This window comes from Typopeltis vanoorti, chromosome 20 (genome assembly GCF_054136105.1).
Source record: "Typopeltis vanoorti isolate ZY-2024b chromosome 20, IOZ_Tvanoo_1.0, whole genome shotgun sequence".
NCBI lineage: Eukaryota > Metazoa > Arthropoda > Arachnida > Uropygi > Thelyphonidae > Typopeltis > Typopeltis vanoorti.
The window spans coordinates 73,257,580-73,280,665 of NC_143568.1; the positions used below are offsets into that span (position 1 = coordinate 73,257,580).

Sequence of the window (23,086 nt, forward strand, 5' to 3'; positions counted from 1 at the left end):
CTTAGCCGTTACTCAAAACCAGCTACAAAATGAAAAATCGAACCTTTCAAGCTACTTAAACATAGATATCTCGATGATCCTGGAAAAGATTATGGACAACATGGCGAACCATATCCTTCAAACGAAGAAAGAAAACCTAATTTCCAAATTCCAAAGACTAAAAGATCGACAAAACTAGTGGCCATATTCAAATTTCTCCACTGTGAACTATAACAACCAAACCAGAAGCAAGAAACAACAGGAGCCACCAATCACCTACAGGTAACAGCAACGTAATTAACCTATCCAACCACGCTTTAAACAAAGACGAACTCTCGGTACTAAATAAAGGTCTAAATTTTGCCATAGCACCCAAGTCGATAAACAATTTTAAATTTAATTATAACATAGAAAAAGGCTTAAGATTCATCCCAAATAACATAGCAGACAAAATATGTTTAGAAACCGCCAATATTTTAAATCATAACAAAACAATAACAAGCAACTTATCAAAACACAAATTAATAGCAGTGAAACCACTAAAGTCAAATCCGAACATCTTAATAACTAGAGCCGATAAGGAAGTGCCACCATTATTTTAAACCGAACCACTTATGTAGAAAAAATGAATCTGATGGTCTCGGACAATAACACATACCAACTTGTTAACTACAACCCAACCAATAGAATAAAAAAGGAAACAGAGAAACTACTTAAGTCAATTACCACATAGCCCGAAGATATGATCAAAAAACTATTTCTGCATTACGCTCGTTCCCCAAAAATTTACGGCTAACCAAAATACATAAAGAAAATACACCACTCCAGCCTTAAGTCGAAGGGATTGATAGCCCGAATTATTACTTAGCCAAAAAATTAGCGGCAACACTCGAGGAGTTGGTAGGTCATTCCCCCTCCTATATCAAAAACACACAACATTTCATAAACAACATCAAAGACATTACATTAGAAAAAGATGATTTATTAGTCAGTTCTGATGCCTCTGCCCTCTTTACGAATATCCTAATCAATGACACAATCCTTCTTTTACAGAACAAATTCCTTCCAGATATCACGGTGCTCTTTGCACAGGTATTGCGTTCTGGTTATTTTGTATGGCAAAACGCCTTCTGCCCACAAAAAGAAGGCACATTCACGGGCTCACCATTATCCCCCCCCCCCCCATTGCTAACTTTTATATGGAACATTTCGAGTAACTTGCTTTAGGTTCCCCTCCTTTAAAACCCAAAGTCTGGCTTAGATACGTTGACGATGTTTTCACAATCTGGTCCCATGGCTGCCAGACACTAGACACATTCCTTAGCCACCTAAACAAACAACACAAACAGTTCACAATTGAGATTGAAAAGCAGAACACACTTCCATTTCTAGATACACTTGTCACATCTTCCTTCTGGCAATCTTTCCTTCACTGTTTACCGGAAACCGACACATACTGGCCAATATATACACGCAACCAACACAAAAACTATGTGTCATTAATACCCTAAAAAACAGGGCTCTAAAGATCTGCTCCAGTGAACAGGCACTGAAAGACGAATTTAAAGTTATCAGTAATACTTTTCAAAAAAATGGGTACAGCCAAAACACTATTAACAAAATTCTTTACAAGACCTCAATAAAAAACAAAGACAAACCAGACTACAATAAAACTATAACCATTCCTTTCATTAAAGGGACATAAGATAAATTAAACAAAATACTACAAAAATACAACCTCAAAGCCACCTTAAACCGCCTACAAAATTAAAAAGCTTACTCAACTCATCCAAAGACTCACTCCCTTCGCTGGCCCACCCTAGAGTATACCGTATTTATTGCACTTGTAACATACCATATATAGGAGAAACAGGATGCACAATTCCTATCAGACAAAAAAAAAAAAAAAAACATAAACGACACATTAAATATAATAATTATCGTGAAGCTGGCCTTTCTGACCATGCCCTGAACACTTTACATAGAATTGACTGGAAAAGCACTAGTTGTCTACATCACACCAAAACATGGTATGAATGCAAATTTAAGGAAACCTGTGAGATTATTACCAACCACCCCAACCTGAACAATAATGATGGTGATGGTCTAAAAATCCCAAACATATCGAAGGCATATATTCGACCCATGGAACCTTCCTCTCTAAGAGCAACTATAAACAGGGCTGTAGAAAAGCACTAGTTGTCTACATCACACCAAAACATGGTATGAATGCAAATTTAAGGAAGCCTGTGAGATTATTACCAACCACCCCAACCTGAACAATAATGATGGTCTAAAAATCCCAAACATATCGAAGGCATATATTCGACCCATGGAACCTTCCTCTCTAAGAGCAACTATAAACAGGGCTGTAGAAAATCCAGAATCCTAAATCAAAAATAACAATTGTAATGCTAAAAATAGGACATCATTGTTACTGAAAGAAAATTATCTGTAAGAAAGAATGTTTATTCATGTTATCATAAATATAATTTTGCAGATGTAGTTTATAAATAATTAATGATTTTTTTTTCCACTAGAGAGCATGCTAGTAGAATAACTTGTGATCATTTCATTGTCTCTCTAGCTTACTGTATGTAATGTAACTTAGCTTGTCCTGTATATTTGTATATGCTCCAGATGATGATCTTAATATGAAGATTGAAACGGCGGGATATTAAAAGAGTTATTTATAACAGGTTGTAAAGTCCATAATTTCTAAAATGAATGCTGATCACTGTGTAACACTAAAAGAAAGGAGAATGAATATGAAAGAATAACTTTTCTGAATGCAGATGGTGTGAGGATGACAGATGCAGAAGAGGTTGTTCAACTAATGAGTGCCAATTTTGCTAAAAGCTATCAACCAGGTGTTTGCAACAGTGAGTTCACTGCTACCTCTTCTGAAGGAACTCAGGTGTATGAAGAGGAGGTATTAGAGCTGTTGCATAAACTGAATAAGAATTCAGCAGTAGCGACTGATGGGATATCAGCATGAATGCTAAAAGTGTTCCACTGAACAGGCTATTCCTTTGACCAGGCTATATAATTTGAGTCTCAGAACAGGGAAGATTCTACAGGAATGGAAAGAATGTATGATAATCCCATTGCACAAGGGTGGTGCAAGGGCTGATGTATCCAACTATCGAGCAATTAGTATCTCAGGAGTGGTGGTGAACATTTTTTAAAAATTGGTTAGAGCTCGCATTCAGAAATGGGTTAACAGCGAATCTCTACTTTGCAATGAACAGCATGTGTTTACTAAGGGAAGGTCATGTTTTAGCAATTTGTTCACATTTTATAATAATGTTACTGCTAAATTAGACAAGGGGAATGGATACGCCATGATACTTTTGGATTTTGCTAAGGCTTTTGACAGAATACAGCTGGAACACTGTTGAATAAATTGGAGAATACAGGTTTTGATTATAAAATATTAGCTTGGATAAGAGGATGGCTAACTGGCAGATATCAAAAAGTGGTATAAGGGGAGACGTGAGTCTGAAAGATTTAAGGTAACTAGTGGTGTACCACAAGGATCAGTCCCTGGTCCACTGTCATTCATTCTGTACATTAATGATATTGGAAAGGATTTCACACGTGACATACAGCTATTTTCTGATGATGCAAAGCGCAATCAGGAATGCTGCTGATATGCAGTACTTGCAGAATGATTTCAATAGGCTGGAATTGTGGGCTTGGGAAAATGGATGGCATTAAATGTAATGCAACAATGCCATAACAACATTGATGTGTATTATGCAATATAATTTCCCGAACTCGTGATGTGGTGGTAATCTAACATTCATCTCACCTTTAAAACAACTATACTTCAATTAACCAACTCTTCTATGTCAACTGACTTCTGCCATGTAATTGTACACCTTCGCTTACCCAACCCTTCAATTATCAGAATGACAAATTGTCTTCCCACTGTGATCAGATAAATGGTAGATTACTGTATAATAATTGACTACACGGCAACCATGGTTATTTAAGAAGCATATTATTTTGTTTCAGAATTCAGTTTTTAAGAAAAACCCAAATTTACAACTTCAAATATGTTCAAATATAAACAGTTGTCTGTCAGCAACCAATTGAATAGTAATACATATATCCCCCAATGAAACTTAAAAATCTATCAATAACAACAACAACAACAACAAATATGAAGGTATAAACAGATAGTAGAATTATGGGGTACTGTCAATTTTGACAGGCTCCCATTATTGTGCATGTGTATTTAAAAGTGACTGGAGATAAATTTTTCCAGTTCTTAATCGAAGAAGTGAATTTTAGATCTCTGAGATACTAAATTTCAATTCTAATTTTGTAATCTTTTAAGTATGAATTCAAATACAGGTAAAATAAACAAAAGCTTATATAAACTATGTTGAATGAAGCAGCACTTTCAATTAGAGTGCAAAATTTACTGAGATTGAGTTATTCAAAGAAAATCTCACTTGTCACAGGTTTTTGGGAAGTATGTCTGAAGAATACTTGTAATTTCTAGAAATGATATTACAAGATCACAAGACAACTTACTTCACAATGTTCCCTATAAAGGGACTTAAAGACTTGTAGATTATCTTCTGATACACCATCTGGTAAAGAAAAATTCCTTGTATCAATATCCATGAAACTGGGAATGGCAGCAGATGCATCTCCAAGATACTGCTGATGTTGGTGCTGCTGACTATTATGCTGTGGTTGTTGTTGCTGATTGTGTGTGTTATCTGTTACTTGATTAGTTAACCCTGAAGTACTTGATGTGCTATTTCCATCATGATTATCAGGTTTAGATGGAGTACTAGGCTTAAACCTTTAATAAAATAAAATAAAATAAATAAATAAATAAACAAACAGTATAAACTAGTAAACAAATATATTCAAATCTAAATTTAAAAAAAAAAAGCAACAGCAAAACATTTTTAACAAAAACACGAGTGTTATTTTCCAACATTAACCAAAAAGACCTAACTAAATTGTGACAATGTATAAATGGAACTACCACTATCAATGGTCATGTAAAAAAAAAAATAATAATAATAATAATAATAAAATAAATAAATAAAGCCTTGAATTATTCATTTAGAGAGAAAGAGAGAGAGGAGAGAAGGAGGAAAGGGGAATTTCATGTTTGGTAAAATATTAATGCACACTGTTGGATAAAGAAAAAAGAGAGAGAGAATCTGAAGTTTCTGGTAACCATATGTTTCAAGGCTTAACTTTCCAAGACTAAACTTGAAGCTTTAAAAATACATAAAGCCACACAAAGACTTCAGGGTTAGTATATATGATTATATGTTAAATAGATATCATAAAAATCTATTGTATTTTTACACTGAATTGGGACATAGCAAGGTCTGGAATGCAAAAGTATTTGGGAAGTGACAACTGACTAGTTGCTATGTCAGTTGTCATATGGGCTCAGATTGCCAATCCTGCTGAGATGGGGAATTCCATCCTTTCCTACATTTTAGGGAGAGAAAGGAAAGTAGAGAAATAAACAGAAGCTAAATTTAAAAAAAAAAAAGGTAATATGTTCATGAATTAAAATAAATCAAAAGCTTCACTACAAATAATATTTCTAATTATAGTGTTTTCATTTTTGTCCTCTTAGCACAGACTGCCTTTCATATACAGCTAAGCACAGTTACTAATAACCAAAGATGGACTTATTTCAGTTAATGTAAAAGAATGCATTCTCATAAACTCTAGCCATATGCTTTGCTAACTCTTTCCATATGATGGTGCCAATGTTAGTATAATAGAATTATTATTAAATCATCTAATCCAATTCATCATTAAATTATACTTATAATGACATAAGATAAATTTATAGGATAATAGTTGAACCAAAGCATAAAAATTTGGCAAGAATTATATATCACACAAGTCCAGAGATTAAAAAAAAATATTGCATAGATGATGTACAATGCAAAATTGTACTATCTCCAGTTTTAGTTTTGGCCCAAATGCAATAAATTTTAAACATTTCAAACTACACAGAAAATTATCAATTACCGATATTTATACTGAACTTATAATGAAAAATATTCTAATAATCTGCAACCAGTGCCTTAAAATTGATCTCCACATTATCCTTCAGTGGGGTAAGGATAACCTGGTCACCTGCAATGCTGTCAAAACATAGTCCTTGCAAACAGGAGAAAGGGGGGGGGGATATGATTGAGATTTAAAAACTTCTGAAAGAGTCATACAGGATATCAGTAAATGGAATTTTTCATTTTACGGAGGTTGGGGAAAGGACAAAGTGTCTTTGGAAGTTGGAAATGAATGCCATCAAGAAAGGGATGAGAGCTAGATTTTTCACTCATAGCAATTCAATGATTGGAATGGACTGCCATTGGAGATGGTGAGTGCAGGTAATATGTGGCCTTCCTCGATGAGTCCCTGACTCCTTGGAGGTCTTTCTTAGTAATAATAATATTCACTTAAATTTATGGGCATTTAACACTTATCTTCTAAAATTGGTAGAGAAATTCACTGATAATTCAAGAATTACTTAGATGGTTTTTAAGTTGTTACACGTTTGCTCACAATTCTGATCTCAGTATTTTAAATGCACAATAAAGGTTAATGAGAAAATTTGTTAACTCTTGAATGTCACATCATGAAATTGAAGCATTTTCTTAGAAAATTTTGACTTTTTCCCCCCAGCAAACACAATAACTTAACATTTTTTATAATTTAAACAAAATTAAAAAAAAAAAAAGCTGACAAAAATGCAATTACAAAATCATTTTTTTATGTAACAAAAAAAATTGTGTGTGTGTGTGTATTGTGAAATAGAGAACAAGTGAATCTGGATAATGATTCTCTGTAAAATGTGAGAAGAGAGGGATCTAGAGGGCTAAGTAAATATGATACTAATTAAGGATAGCCCTAATAAATTTTAATACTATCCAAATTAGATCTAATCATAAATCACAAGCAAGTGTATACGATTTATAATATATTCACCTATGCTGGACATATTAAAATGAAAAATCACGATATTAAAAATGAATTTAATATCTTGATTATATGTGACTGATGTATTTTTCTTGAACTTAAAATCTATCTATATACATAGTTTGTTTCTTAGTCCTTCCTTAAAATCCATTCAGCTATGCACTGATTACTCCATAATCTGTAAGTATGTCCATAACTTTCAAATGGAATTCTACAATACTGATGAGAAGTATCATGTTTTGATAGTGGTGCCTCATGACTATCTAGAGAATAGTCATTGCCATTAGTGTCAGTTTGAGAGAATGGGAAGAGAAGAGTGTCAAAAACCAATACAAACAGGAATTGGGGAAAAGGTCACAGTCAGTGTAATCTTTTTATAAATACTAGTTTCAAGGATATTTTGATCTGTTCTTGCAATATGATTAGAAATTGCATGGAGAGTGTGGTTCAAATCTAATAACTTTCAGTCCCTTAAGCTTTGAATTTTTATATTTTGAATACGAATTTGTAAGCTTAAAAGCTTTTTAAGCTTAATCTTATATATTAATAATTAAAAAATTAATACATTATCTCCTGTTTAAATATGTATATTTGGGACCATGCCACTCTATATCGCACATAAACAGCTCATAGATTTCATTGTTGAGTTTTTCAGTCTTCTCTTCTACCTATTTTATTTAATTTGAGAGTCATAGTAAAGATTCTCTAGACACCCGGGTGAAAATTCTACACTAAACAAAGTCTCAGGCAAGTAATACAATCAAAATTTGTTTTTTTTTAAGGCCTCTGACCCCCATTCCACCCCACCCACTCAAGCAGATAGTTTTGGATTTTTTTCAATTTTAGGCAGGGATTCAATTTAAAATAACCTGAAAGTAACCTAAAAACTGAAAGTAAGACTAATTAACTTCTCAAATGTTTCTAGCATTAAATAAGGGTTCCATGATGGTAAATATGAAGATAATGGACATCAGAATGATCAGTTTTTCGACTTTCTGATGCTGAATAGAAGTTTCCTGTTCAAATTATGATAAATGTTCTTTCCAAATGAAATGGATGTGACTGCGTTGATTACTGAGGTGGCTAAGGAATGTATTAGGATGTTCTTTTATAAATATATCAACACATCATCATGTTGTACCATCACTTTCATTTTGGATGGTTAAGTCTCAAACCACATGCCTCTTCTCCTCATCTGTTTGGCAACCAGGTGGGCACCTAATAACAATGTGTACTACAAGGCGAAGACTAGTCCGCACGATTAGTCGAGTGGTCACATGCTCCGCAACCATATGCCTGGGAAAGCAGTGTCCTGGATTCAATTCTCGTCACCGACGTGAGGAGCTTAAGGATCTTTCTCAGACATAGCCAAATTAGCTGGTCATAGACGAGTACTGCAGGGTTTTTCTCCCCAGTTTATCTGGGGTTTTTCCTCCTGCAAAACAGGCAAACCGGTCTTAAGAACACAACGCTTCACAGACCATTACACATGGTTGAGCGTGGGGGTAATGACCCTACTTCGTAGTGAATTATGAAACCTAAAAATGGGAGGCCAAGGCCCTACATGGGGTTGTAGTGCTGAAGAAGAAGGTGAGGACAGGACATTAGGTCAGAAGCTCCATTTGATTCTTTGCATTCCAGTTATCTAGCTTTTGACATTTGACAATTCTAAATTGCCAAATTTGTTACAGCAAGAACTATGAAAACTTGGAAAATGTCACCTGCATTCTCACTAGAGCATCTATAGAACAAGTAAGGCATTTCAAATTATTTAACATATTCATACTGGGTTATGTCTCATGTTAACTAGCATGTATAATGCACAATGCATACCTTGGTTTGAACACGTTAAGCACAAATTTTAGTGAAGATGACAAAATTAAGTAGGAAATGAACAAAATAAATAAGCATAGATGGAATGGTGGGAAGCCAGCGGAATAAATTCATATGGAATATGATAGAATTAGCCATTAAATCAGTAGTATACAAAACATTATACAAGCTATGGATGGCTTAGTAATAAGGCAGCTGATTAGAGTAGTAACCAGAAATATGAGAAGTCTGAGAAAAATTAGGACTGCTCTGCCATCAACAGCAGAATCATATTAAAAATGAAGATATGAGAAAGGAACCCTGACATTGTTGATATTAAGAACACATGAGCAGAGCTAATCTGGGGTAGTATGGTCATTTGAACAAAACAGGAGAAGAAAAAGTACGGAAAATAGATGCAAGGATGACAGGAAGAAAGCCAAGAGGAAGACCAAGATCTAGGTGGCTTGATGCAGTTAGACTTCACATGAGACTGGCTAATTCGAACTCTAGTCTTTTAACCCAAAGGGCATTATCAATACCAACCATGCTACGTAAGCATAGGGAGAAAAAAGAAATCTACGAATCAATTTCTTGAACAGCTGACAATTGTTATCGTTGAGAAAAATGGTTTTGGTAAGGTAAAAGAGGGAATGAAAGATTGGCTTAATACGTTTGAAGGCAAACTTTGTATGGATGGTGACTGGCAGTTGCTTGTGTTTTTACATGCCCAGAAGAAAGTGAAGGAATAGTTGCATCAGATCAGAGGAGGAGCACTTGCAAAAATATCAACAAAGAAGTTAACACAGAACCTCAGCACCTATAAGAATTTGTGTGTGAGAGAGATTATTTATTTATTAGGTGGAATGTGTTCATATAAAGAGCATATCAAACATTCTTAGGAAGGCCTTTAGTGTACAATTCCAGATGTGAGACGAGCTTTCAAATTCAGGTGGATTTAGGACTTATATAAGGTGTTACGATTTATACAAGTGAGAAGTAGTGTTTTGAGAGAAAGCAGATCAAGATTTTTAGAGCTAGAGAAGACAATAAATTTAGTTTAATCCTTTATCCAAGTGTAAGCAAACAAAGTTTGCACCTGAAAATATCTTCAGGACTGAGGTAAGGTGGTACATCCCTTGGCAACTCGTAGCAAAGGTGGACCAAGCTCTCATCATTCCTTGTCTCAGTATCTCCCATAACGCAAAGCACACCTCTTTGCAGACATGTATACTGCTATGCATTAATGGAAGGGCCACTACCCAGACTGGTTTTGACATTTATTGAGGTCTCGTCAGTGGGAGGCAGACCCAGAGTGGTAATACTAAGGTAGAAGCAATGGAGAGGTCATATTTATCTATACTTATACTTATTAAAGAGAATAAATATGATGCATTTGTGTCAGTATAGGATAGATGTGAAAGTCAGTGCAAGAAGAGAAAACTGATCCTGATTGAAGATAGGAATATAATTAAGTGTAAAGGGACATGAAGTAGGATTTTTTTTTTTTTTCAAGAAATACAACATTATTATGTTTTAGTGCATTGAAATTAACTAGATTATCTTTATTCTGCTTGAGAATGCTGAGGGGATAATCACTTAAGACATTTGATAGGAAGATCTAGAAGTGCAGCTCATTTGAGTACTGCATGGTTTGTCGAACAAATAACAGGAAGGGATTGTGCTGCCATCATCAATGACAGTACAATCCATTGTGGAAATTGGGTTTGAGGTTCGAGAACCATATAATAAAAGGGTACCTTGTTCAATGAGCATGTAAAAACCAGTGATTATAAAAATCCATGTTTGAAAGTATATCAATGCTGATTTTCATGGTTTTACTGAATACAATGCATTTCATAACACATTTATTGAGATATTACTAAATTAAATAGTGCTGTAAAAAAGTGCCAAAAATGCACAAGAATAAAGCAGCAACAAAAGAGAAATGGCATCATGAACAGTGACACTGAGAAAAAGGCTTGCCCCACTGAAGAGAAACATAAGGATATCAAAAGATTAACTTTTGAAATCTCAAGATCAAAACAACTTGTTAGACAGACGTGAGAATCACAAAAAAAGTTGAGAGAGATATAAAGAAGCATAAGAAAGACATAGGGCTAAAACAGCCTTGCCTACTCCCTATATTAGGTGGTGCATACTGGAGTGATCACATGAACACAAGCTTCAAGATGTCTTTGTATTGATAGTAAATTCATATTTTAGATAATTACTGATTGTAGTATCCTTGTGTATGACTAATATATGATGTGATTGTACAGATGAATGTTAAAAATCCCATGGACAGCAAAAACATCTAATCAAGAAGTACTGGAACAAATGGAGAAATCATGTGAACTTTTAGATGCCATAAAAAGAAGAAAAACTGCATATTTTATTCACCTACTTCGTAATGAAAAATATAAGATACTTCGATTGATTATAAAAGGGAAGACAAATGGAAGAAGAAGATAATCTTGGCTGGCAGACACCAGACAGGCATGAGCTCTGAGGGACTGTTCAGAATGGCTGAGGAATCGTTCAAAATTTGCCAAGGTGGTCACCGACCTCTGATAGGAGATGGCACTCAAAGAAGAAAGAGGATGATACATAAATAGTGTTATTCATGGTGCTAATATGAACGAAACCATTGTGGCTAAGACATTGTTGTGCAGGGGGGGGGGGGGTTGACATACAGAATTTTGTGAAATGTAGTGTGTGTGTGTGTGTGATGTATTCCATTGTTTCCAAGAGACAATGGATTGTGGTATGAGAGAGGGACATAGATGTTTTGTGAGACAGAAATGAGAGGCTTGTATGAAGCGAGAAAATGAAGTAGCAGAAATTAAAGCAAAGTTTTGTTGTGAATGGAGTTCAGGGTTAAAACAATAATGCAAGAAATGTAATACAGAGTATAAAAGAAGCAACTGAAAGTAGCGGTAAGATGGAAAATTGAAAGTTAAGCCGATGGGCTGCAAGATAATGAGCATAATAGGTAGCAAGGATGAAAGTGCGACCAACCTAGTAGATAATGCAAAGAAGTAATTTAGGATACAAAAGCAGAGTTAGTGAAGATGAGAAAACTGCTGAGTAAAATGAGGAGAATAACAGGTATATATGGAAGGGTGATGAAGGCTGGAATAAAAGATGGCAGTGTGAAAGAGATGTCCAATGAATTCCCATATAGTAGCGAACAAATTAGTCTGAACACTCACATTTTAAAGAAAAATATTAATTAAAATAAGGGGATATTAAATCCCACATTGCTTTAAAACCTAATAAGAAACTCAAAGATTGGAATCAGAGAGTTTCATGCCGAATATAGTATAGTAAACTATAAAAGTATTGGTGACTACTAGCGTGAGCTAATGCACGTAGTCCGAAATGAAGCCTATTGGCTCTTATTAATGGGTGCACCTTTTTGACAACTTGTATAGCAGAGTATGGCAGAGTATATATATATATAAGTTCTTTTCGCTATACCCTTTGGTATTAATTTGGTCTAGCTACTCACTGATGAAGCCTCAATAAAGGCTGAAACCGGTCTGGGTAGTGACCTCCCACCATAATGTATAACAGCATACATTTCCTAGGAAATGTGTTTTACAGAATAGCGATCAGAACTTTACCACCTTTGCTACGAGTTGCCCAAGTTTGTACTATGTACTTGGACTACATGCATTAGCTCACGCTAGTAGTTGCCGATACTTTTATAGTTTACTATACTATATGTGGCATGAAACTCTCTGATTTCAATCTTTGAGTTTCTTATTCGGTTTTAAAACAATGTGGGATTTAATATCCCCTTAATTTAAATAATGTTTATATCGACGAAATGAAGCCTATTGGCTCTTTATATTTAAGAAAAATATTAATTTTGCAAGAAAATAAGTAAAAAAAAAAATTAAACTCCAACTTTACTTAATAATTTATGTGCTCCTCTGTTCCTAATAAGTTCATTAATTCACTTAGGCATGGACTCTATGAATGTAGAACAAATTTTTTTATTTCTGCATCTCTAAACCATTTACTTTCATAATGGACTATATTAAGTTATCCTTTGTATCACAATTTAATTTTCCAAATCATTTTTTCACTATAGCCCACAAATTTTCTATTGGGTTAACATCAGAAGAGTTATCTGGTCACTGAAACAATTGGATGTTATGATTTTTGAGGAATTTCTTTTTTTTTTTTTTTTTTTTTTTTGAAGTGTGGCATGGAGCGAGATCCTGCTGGAAGAAGAGTTCTTTGTATTTCTGGATCTGTGGGACCACTCTTTTTTCCAACATTTTTATGCATTGGTCACTTTTCATCATAACATCAACAGGTACAAGTGATCCTGGACTGTCATTTGTAAAACAACCCCAGAACATCTTTTTAGCTAGATGGGGGAAGTCTTTTCAGCCATCGATTTGCAAACATAGGGTCCTTGTTCTCCTTGGACAAAGAAATGGCTCTCATCTGAAAATATGACCTTCTTACTTCTCAACAGTGCAATCTTCTTAAACTTTTGTGCACTGGAACCTCTTTTTCCATAGCTTTCGCTTCATCAACAGTTGTTTCCTTTTTGATCTGTGGGCAGTCCTCTCTGCTTCCAACAATCTTTGAAGGACTGTCATGTCAGAAAGATTAATCCCACAAGCTGCCAAGTCTCTATTTAAGTCTACAGCAGACAATCTTAGATTCATTTTGCTTTTCCTAAACTAACAAACGCTCTTGAGTAAGCGTTGTTTTCCTTTTATACCCACATTTCCCTTTTTTGTCAGGAGAAAAGGGACGTGTCTTCCTAAATGTCTCTAAAATCACATTAACAGTGCCCAAACCAACACCACATATATTGGTAATTTGTCTTTGAGTCATGGATGTGTGCTGAGAAAGAATATTTTTGAATACTTTCTTGGAGATGTATCCATTTTATAGCTACACAAAATGAATAAAAACACTATATCAATGTGAACTTGTTTACACTATTAACAATGCATGACTCTATTAATAAACATCATAGAGACAGTTAAAACACACAGCACTCAACCAAAATAGTGAACTAAAACCCAAACTATTGTGAAACCATAATTTAACAAAAATCCCCATACGTGATCAAGAGTGACCATGTATAGGGATTGAAAGCAAACCTTAGTTTGCTTTCGGGAGGGGGGGGGGGGGTAGATTGAACAGAGTTACTGACGCACTAGATATGAGGAAGAAGCAAGCAAGAGTTGGTAGTGGCAGTAGGCACAAATGATCCAAAAGGTAACAAGGAGAATGTAAGAATGGATATCAGGAGTTTGCTAAGGAGGGAAAAAGATAACAGTGTGATAGGAATGGAAGTCAACGTGTTGCCCAAGTATAATAGTAATGAGATGTGAGTGATCGAGGAGTATAAATGGGATCCTAGCACGATGGGTGAAAAGAAAAGAATTCATTTTATGATGGGTGGGATTTTGAGGGATAGATGGAGCTGTATAAAAGAGATGGGCTACATTTAAATGGATTTGGGAGGGGAGGGTGAGTCAGTTGGAGAAACTGTTACAGCAAGAGAGTGATGACTGAAGTGGATGGAAGACCTGAGAAAGCAAGAGGTGATGACATGAAACAGCAGGTAAGTAGGGTAGGAGAGCCTGCGAATCAAGAGGTGAGTGGAATGGCACCTTTAAGCTCTTTGAAAGAATTCTCCTTAAAAGAATTTCATCAAAAAAGCACTCCCGATTGAACAAGCTGGCTTCAGACCAGAAGGAAGTTGCTGTGACCAGGTCCTGGCCTTGACAACATAGATCGAAGCAGACTTCCAGAAAAAACTTAAATCCGGAGTCACTTTCATTGACCTAACATCAGCTTATGACACAGTCTGGACCAGGGGCCTCCTTCTAAAGCCAGGCAATATTATAAGGTGCAAAAAAAATTCTCAGCTTTTCAAATCCATTCTCTCCACCAGAAAGATCCAGGTCCATATTGGTAGGAAAAAAAAAAAAGATCAGGCCCAGATTCCTCCACAATGGTCTTCCACAGGGCTCTGTGTTGGCCCTTTACTCTTCAACATCTACATGTCTGATATACCACATACCATCTTAAGCAAATACATGTACACCGATGACCTAACGATCCTACACCAGTCTACCTGCTTTGTCAACTTGGAAATAATTTTGAACACAGATCTCAACATCCTGGAAGATTACTTCAAGCACTGGTACCTAAAGCCAAATCCAACAAAAACTGTACCATGGCATTCCACCTAAACAATGCAGAGGCAAATCGGCACCTTAACTTGTCTTTCTGCAGCAAGATGGTAGAACATGAGCCTCACCCAAAATATCTTGGAGTGAGTCTGGACAGAAGTCTCACCTATAAAAGGCACATAACCAACCTGGTACAGAAGCCCTAAGGTTGTCTGCACTAGCCCTCACATTCCCTTCAGCAGAATACTGTACCCCAGCCTGGGAAAGAAGTGCACACACTAACATTGTAGCTCCTGTAAAATCACGTATAGAAGGATTTTTATAAAAAATGCCTTATATACCGATTTTACTGGAAAACGAAATTCTATACAATATACTTGTGATTAATCAGCAAAATTTGTTATGTTTAGTAATATAGAAATAAATTTTTGTGAATTGTTAAATAGTGTAACTGCCAAATTTTAAATGGGAAATAATTTATGTCAAAAGAAAATTCCAGACAAAGATATTTCCAGATGGATTATCTTATTAACATGACCCGGGGCAATTACAATCACGAAGGTCAAATATGTATGGGGGTTTCCCGCCTTAATGCAACGACGGAAAAAGGTGGCAGGTAGAGACCCACAAAATACCCAATGGATTAAAACGTAGCAGAACTCAAGGTCAAGTGAGCCAGACAAAAGGGAGTTGCTGCAATGACGGGGGGCGGGGGGAGGATATGATGATGAGAGTGGTCATGCTGACACAGTCACGAGATGGTTACAGTGAAGCAGGTTATGCGGTCACGATGTAAGCTACGAGGGTTACGGCAATGGAGGTCAGAGGTTACAGCGGTGCAATGGAGTTTTGCTAATCATCTTCAGGCGGAAGGCCACGCAGAAGGAGAGGCAGATTCGAATGTGTGTGGCAGAAAAATTTCTTCTTCGTTCTGTTTTGGATCCAGGTTTGGGAAAGCTGCCCCGATTAAAGGTCGGAGTCCTGTGTTCAAGCCAATAGATGCCAGAAGTGCGAGACAACTAATTTGAGTTGCGTTTGAAGAAAGTCATTACTGGAATTTCATGCTGCCAAGTTCCTGACGATCGCAAAGTAAGAAGTGATCTCACAATATTCTGGAAAGAAGTACCCATGTGCATAGCTAAGATCAGAAAGTATCAGACGAAAGAGAATTCAAGAATCTATGAGAGTGAACTAGATTACTATTTCAAAGTAAGGTCTTTATATTTTTTTACTAGAGACAGAATTGTGACGGTGATTTGTCTGAACTTTTCTTTGTAATAATAATTGAGAACTATGGGAATTAAGCTAATCTTTAAATTATCTTGTTCAGTTGTATAAGAGAAAACTTAGCATAATTTAAGGTGAAATATTATGTGCTTAATATTGTTGGTATTAGCTAAGCCTGCTTTTGTTTAGAATGAAAGAATTGCACTGTGTGTGATTAAGTGTTAACTAAAGAAATATCATAGACATGTTGTTTTACAAGGATTGTTTATCTAAGAGGTTTAATTGTATTTGTATTCATGAGTTGCTATTGAAGTATAGAGCCAGAGAATTACCTTGTAATTTTGGCATTAACCATTTTGTACTTTCTTTGATTATGAATAAATTGTTTTCTTGTTTAAATAATTTGCCTGATTCTTGCATACCAATGCACTGCTCATAAAATTCGAATCTGTGTGTCCTACAGTTGAATAGCTATGACTGTAGTATAGAAGTTTTACATTGCTGGATTTAGTATTAAGTAAGAGAGAAAGGTTCCATGTTTTACTGAGTGTTTTTCTTTGGAAGGATATTCATCTCCTATCCACGAATTTTGGTGGCGCAGCTAGAAATCAAATAAATTTCCAAATTTTTCAATTTAGAAAAATGCCAGTTGTTCAGACAAAGAGATTGGCTCCAGCAAGAGGCAATTTCTTAGATCTGAAGGTTTTGCACACGTGAACAATAATATTTGAGGGAAAGGGAAAGAGTGGATTGAAATTTCAGAGATTAAATCAAGCAACGTATTAAGAGCTCAGAGTTACAACTGTTTAAGTTAAGATTGAGTTAAAGTATAAAGTTAAAGTAAAGTAAAATTTTGAGAATAAGTTTCGAATAAGATAAAATAAAACGTATATTTTACAATGGAGCAGCAGAGACAAGATTTAATTAATCGTCATAAATTTATAATACCCAGCTAGACTTTACCATGTGCACAATTAGTGGGTCACTGAGAAGTACCCCTCTCCCCTAGCTGCCTGTCCTATCCAAAACTGTTCCACCAAATATATGGAGAAGACAAGCTTTGATTAAAGAATTTAATAAATTAATGAGCAACCATCTCCTGCCCCTGCACTGGACTCTCAAAAATCCACCTAGTCTTCACCTAAATCAAGAAACCCTTTCTGGTGCGTGGACAAACTCTCTTCAGCTGCCTTACCATCAACATCTGACACGTGGAGAAAACACTGGTCCAACAATCTTCCAACAAATGGCTTCCTGGTTGAAGATCCCTGTGTTCTGCAGCCTGGTTTTACTCTTCCCAGGAAGATTTGGTCATCTGTCAACAGGATCAGAACTAACCAAGGCAGATGTGGCTACCTGTTAACACAAATGGAAACTGTCAGATCACCCTTATTGTGAATGTTCCCTGATAGCCCAGACAATCACTCCTACTGTGAACAACTACCAAAGGCACCAATTTCACGGTAACCTCCAAGAAATCCACAAAGTGATGGATGAGGCCCTGGATTGGCTTTCTGAACTAGACATTGACCTATTGCTGCACTGTATTATTTTCTCCATAAGAATACAGAGCATAAATAAATAAATAAAATAAGTGGCATGAGTGAAGAGAATAAAATAGAAAGAGCACAATACAAACAGGGAAATGGGTGAGGTCTCAGTGGACAGGGAGACACTGAATGAGAAGAATGGATGGATACAGGAGCAGATGTATGTGTGTACAAGAAAGGACTGGCATGACCAGGAAAGTGGGGGAAAGAAACAGGTCTGAGGAGAGGTTTGGCCAAGCACACGTGTGGAGAGAGGGTATGGAGGAGACACTGAATGAGAAGAATGGATGATGGATACAGGAGCAGATGTATGTGTGTACAAGAAAGGACTGGCATGACCAGGAAAGTGGGAGAAAGAAACAGGTCTGAGGAGAGGTTTGGCCAAGCACACGTGAGGAGAGAGGGTATGGAGGAGACACATCTGAGGAGTGAGGTTGGGAAAGTTAAGTTTGTTATAGAACCAGAAATAAGCTAGCATGTTTGTTTACAAATGCCAGAAGTATTCAAAATAAAGGAAATGAAATTGCAGCATTAATAGGGTGTATTCACCCAAAAATTGTTTATGTGAACCATAGCAGTCAAGATACAAAGAGAGGAGGAGGAATGCTGTTGATGGTGGCAGGGTAGTTATCTCCATCTAAGGTGGAAATGAAACAAGTGGACAGTGGTTTCGAAGCAGTATGGTGTGAGGTGGAGGAAAATAAAACAGAATATCTCATTGGGTGTTGCTATAGCTATAGACCTGGTAAAGTGGAGGTCAGTGAGAAGTTCATGTATAAGCAAATAGGTCTAGCTAATAAGAAAGGGTAATAATTATGGATGATTTTAATTATGATAATATAGACTAGAATGAAGAGACAGCATCTGGGGACAAAGAGAATGAATTTTTTAGTTTTTGACAGACAACTACTTTAAACAGTATATAACAGAGGGTACATGGGTATCAAGGATCTCAGATTTGATTATCTCATCAAAGGACATTATTGTGAATGAGGTGTTGAATCTCCCTCCAGTTGGTGTGAGCGAACATGAGGTGATTACTTCAGCAGTGGCCAGCCATATGAAGACTTCTGTGAGAAAGGGATGTATGTGGAACTATAAGGCTAGTGACTGTGACTAGCTCAGAAGACATCTTGCAGCTATATCATGGTATGAGGAACTAGAAGGAAATGAGATCAATGTTGCTTAGTACCTGTTCAGGAACTGTCTGGCAGAGGCAATGTCTGAATGCATTCCAAAGGTCAAGGGGGTCAAATAGGTGGATGTGAAACTGAAGCATGCAATTTGGAAGAAGAAGGCATTATGGAGACAGCATAAGATGGGTGGTGGTAATAGTCAGTTGCATGAGGAGTACAAAGCGCAAGCAAGCAAGAGAGGTAACTTGCTGGTAAGAGTAGCAAAAGCACAGCATGAGCAGCAGTTAGCTAATGAGGCCAAAAGGAATCCTAGGGAGTTTCTTTCAGGCCAGTAGAAGAAAGAATGATTATAGAAGGATAATACTGGTTGGAGAGAATGGTTAAAATGATAACCACCAAGGAGGATATAGTAGAGATGTTACATGAGAAATTTAAAAAGGTATTTCATCCTTGTGAAATTAACATCATGCAAAACTTGAGAGAAGTGGGAAGAAGAAGAGGAGCCACTGATGGTGAGTGAGCAGAAGTTATATGAGGACTCACATAAATTTGATATCAATAAAGCCATAGAACTTGATGATATATCACTATTATTCTGCTTTGTAAAGGGGGGAGTGATAAGACTAAGACTTTGAATTACAAGGATCTGTTAGAGAGAGACTACTGAAGACCAGGATTCAGAATTGGGTTGATGACAACCATATTCTTTTTAATGGAACAAAATAGAATTGATAAAGGATGATCATGTTTTAGTAATCTATTTACTTACTGTAACAAGGCAACAGGGACATTGGACAAAGGAGAAGCATACACAGTGGTATATTTAGATTTTGCTAAGGCCGTTGATAGATTGTCACATGACAAGATGCTAATTAAACTGGAATAGATGGGGGTTGGATAAAAGATTAGTGCACTGGATTGGAGATTGGCTGTCTGATAAGTATCAGCAAGTTGTGTACGAAGGAGTGACATCCCAGAGGAGGAGGAGGAAGAAAGACACCAGTGATGTGCCCCAGGGACTGTTCTGGAGGTCCACTGCTGTTTATTTTAAATATAAATGATATCATTTATATTTTAAATATAAATGATATTGGGAAGGGCTTGAATTGTGATAAACAGTTGTCTGTCTGCAGATGATTCAAAGTTGGGATGAACTATAAAGAGTACAATGGACATTGTAGCCTTGCAAGTGAACTTGCATAGCCTTCTGGAATAGGCAAATGAATGGAGATACCAGTTCAAATATAGCAAAGTGAAAGGTTTTAAAGTTTGGGAAGCACAGATGGGATGTAGAGCATACGATTGGTGGATATATTATTAAGAGAGACCTCCACGGAGTCAGGGACTCATCTAGGGATCATATCATAGAGAAGGTGAAGGAAATAAGGGATCTGCAGGATGTTGATGAAAAAGGACCTGAAATTTCATCATCATCAAATTCCTGCCATGTACCCTCAAGGGGTGTACAGGATATGATAGTACTACATGAAAAAAATTACATCATTACTAACTTCCTATCTACAATTTTCCTCCAAATCAGTCTGTTACTTGTCAAGACTCCAACATTATCAGTTGTTATATTTCTATCGTCTAAGGCACTTTGTATCGTATCAATCCACCTATATCTTGGTCTTCCTCTGGATTGTTTTGCTGCCAACATTCAGAAAACACTTGCTTTGCTAATCTTTCTTCGCCCATTCTGTTTAAGTTACCATACCACCTGAGATTAGCTCTGATAACGCATTCCTGGATGTTGACAATGTCAAGTTCTTTCCTAATATCCTTGTTTTTAATATGATATTGCCATTGATGCCATCTGTTCACGCCTATAATCTTTCTCAGGACACTCATATCTCCGGTCTCTAGTCTTTGGTCAAGTGTTTTACTTCTGACCCAGTTCTCAGATCCATAAGTTAAAACTGGTTTGAACACTGTCTTGTATACAGCTAATTTAGTGTTCTGACTAATTTCTCTCTTATTCCATATGAATTTATTCAATCGACTTCCTACCGTACCAGCTTTGCTGATTCTGTTGTCTATTTCTATATTTAATTTACCATCTCCAGTAAAAATCGTGCCTAAGTAGCTGAAATGTTTCACTTGTTCCACAGGTTCTCCATTCACAACACAGTTGACATTTTCAATGTTTCTGCCTATTTTCATTGTCTTTGTCTTTTCATTGCTGACCTTCATACCATATCTATTACAACTGCTATTCAATTTAGTCAGGGAATCTTGCAGACTTGCAGCGGATTTATTTAGAAGTATAACATCATCCACATAAAGCAAAGAGTTGACATTAACAGCTCCAATTTTGATATCATGTTTAATACCACTTTCCTACATAACGTGATGCATATAGATAATGAATAACAGAGGGGATAATGTACATCCTTGTCTCACACCAGATTTAACATTAAACCATCTTCCTGTACTTCCTTCAATTCTAACTGCTGACTTACAACTCAAATAAAGACTAAGTATTGCTTGATATAATGCCCCATTGACACCATATAACTGTAGCGTATTGAATAGCTTCTCTCTTGGCACCTTGTCATATGCCTTTTCCAAATTGACAAAACTTAAATACAGATCTCTGTTATATTCCCATGCTTTCTCGACTATTTATCATAAAGTGAAGATCTGATCCTTACAGTCTCTATTTGGCCTGAATCCAGCCTGTTCTTCACCAAGCTTTTCTTCCACAATTCTTCTCGACTGTTTCTCAAGTATACTTGCATAGATCTTGCCAGGAACACTAAGTAGGGAAATACCTCTGTAATTCTCACATTCAGTTTTATTTCCCTTTTTATATACGGGTACTATGAGAGCTCTACTCCAATCATCGGGAATTCGTCCCTCTGTCCAGGCTTTCTGAACTATGCAGTGCAGCCAATATAAGACTCTTATACCACCATACTTCAGCATTCCTGGTCGAATATCATCTACTCCTGCTGCCTTTCCACATTTCAAGCCTTTGAGATGGCTTTTTCTACTTGAAGTATGGATATGTATTCCTGACTGTATGCCTGGGCAGTGTTTTTTACCACTGTGCTGTCATCACTGCTTGTTTCATTTAGCAGTTTTTCAAAGTAATTTTAGGGACATTTTTTTTTTTAAAGTATGAGGACAGCACATTACGAGAACGATGCAGAGAATACTGACATCTAGAAGTAAGATATTGTTATTCTGTTATATATAAGGTTTTGATCAGACAGCATATGGATTACTGTATGCTGATTAAGTCACCAGGCTTTCAAAAGGATGAAGATATTTACTAAAATTATAAAAATCAAGTGGATATTAAATCCAGCATTATTTCAAAACTGAACAGAAACTATAAGTTTTGTATGAAATTTGATCAGAGAGCTTTCAGGAATGCACTCACTGGCATTTAAGAGTTGCCCTAGCTGGACCTTATAGGAGACCTGATCGCTATGCCCAAGCATCTGTATATTCGCCTCCTATTGGCACATTTTGGTAAGGTTTCACTAGCCTGACAGCTTATTAAAACTGATTGGTTTTCATCAGAGACCAGGCAGAAACATTAAGAGAGCAAAAACTCTCTTTCAATACTAAGAACTTGAAACGCCAGTGAGGAGTATTTTTTGCAAGCAAACTCTCGGTCAGTGCATAAAAAGTATGTTGGAACGGGTTCAGGATAGAACAAGGGAGATGAATGTGTATCAGATTTTTCATAGAATGCATGGAGACAGAAGGGGAACAAAGGCTATCCCTGGAAGCTGTATAAGGAGGGTGTGAGCAAGGGGTAGGTTTTTTTGAATGGAGAGTTGTGGGTGGTTTGAATACATTGCCTGAAAGTGTGACGGGTGTGGAGACAGTGAATGCATTCAAGTCTAAGCACGATGAGCTGTGTGTGTAATGGAGGACCTCCTGCAATGAGTCACTGACTCCATGCAGGTTTACTACTACTACTACTACTAATAATAATAATAATATCAGGGAATAAAACGCATCAGCGTTTTATTCCCTTATAATATATTAGCAGATAAGGACAATAAAAAAGTAATGATAATCAGATAATTAAATTAAAATATAAAAAAAGAAGGATGTTGTGTGGTATGGCGACTCCCTCATTAAACATGCCATTCACGATGTGTTACTACTTCGAGTTTTCCAGGTGCAAAAATCAAAAATATAACAAATGCAATTGAGAAACAGAAAAGAAAAGTAAAAGAGATGGTCGTTCTTGTAGGAACAAAATTTA

At 36.3% G+C, this 23,086-nt stretch overlaps 1 protein-coding gene across 4 annotated transcripts in view; it reads right to left on the reverse strand.

Annotated features, from left to right (window-relative positions):
• LOC150095560 (DNA-binding protein RFX2-like) overlaps positions 1-23,086 on the reverse strand; it is a 663,123-nt gene that overhangs the window by 181,300 nt on the left and 458,737 nt on the right. For all 4 annotated transcript variants that reach the window (XM_090410808.1, XM_090410810.1, XM_090410811.1 and 1 more), the window contains one exon: positions 4,525-4,801. In XM_090410808.1, coding sequence (XP_090266934.1) covers positions 4,525-4,801 — 277 coding nt within the window. The remainder of the gene's footprint in view (positions 1-4,524; positions 4,802-23,086) is intronic.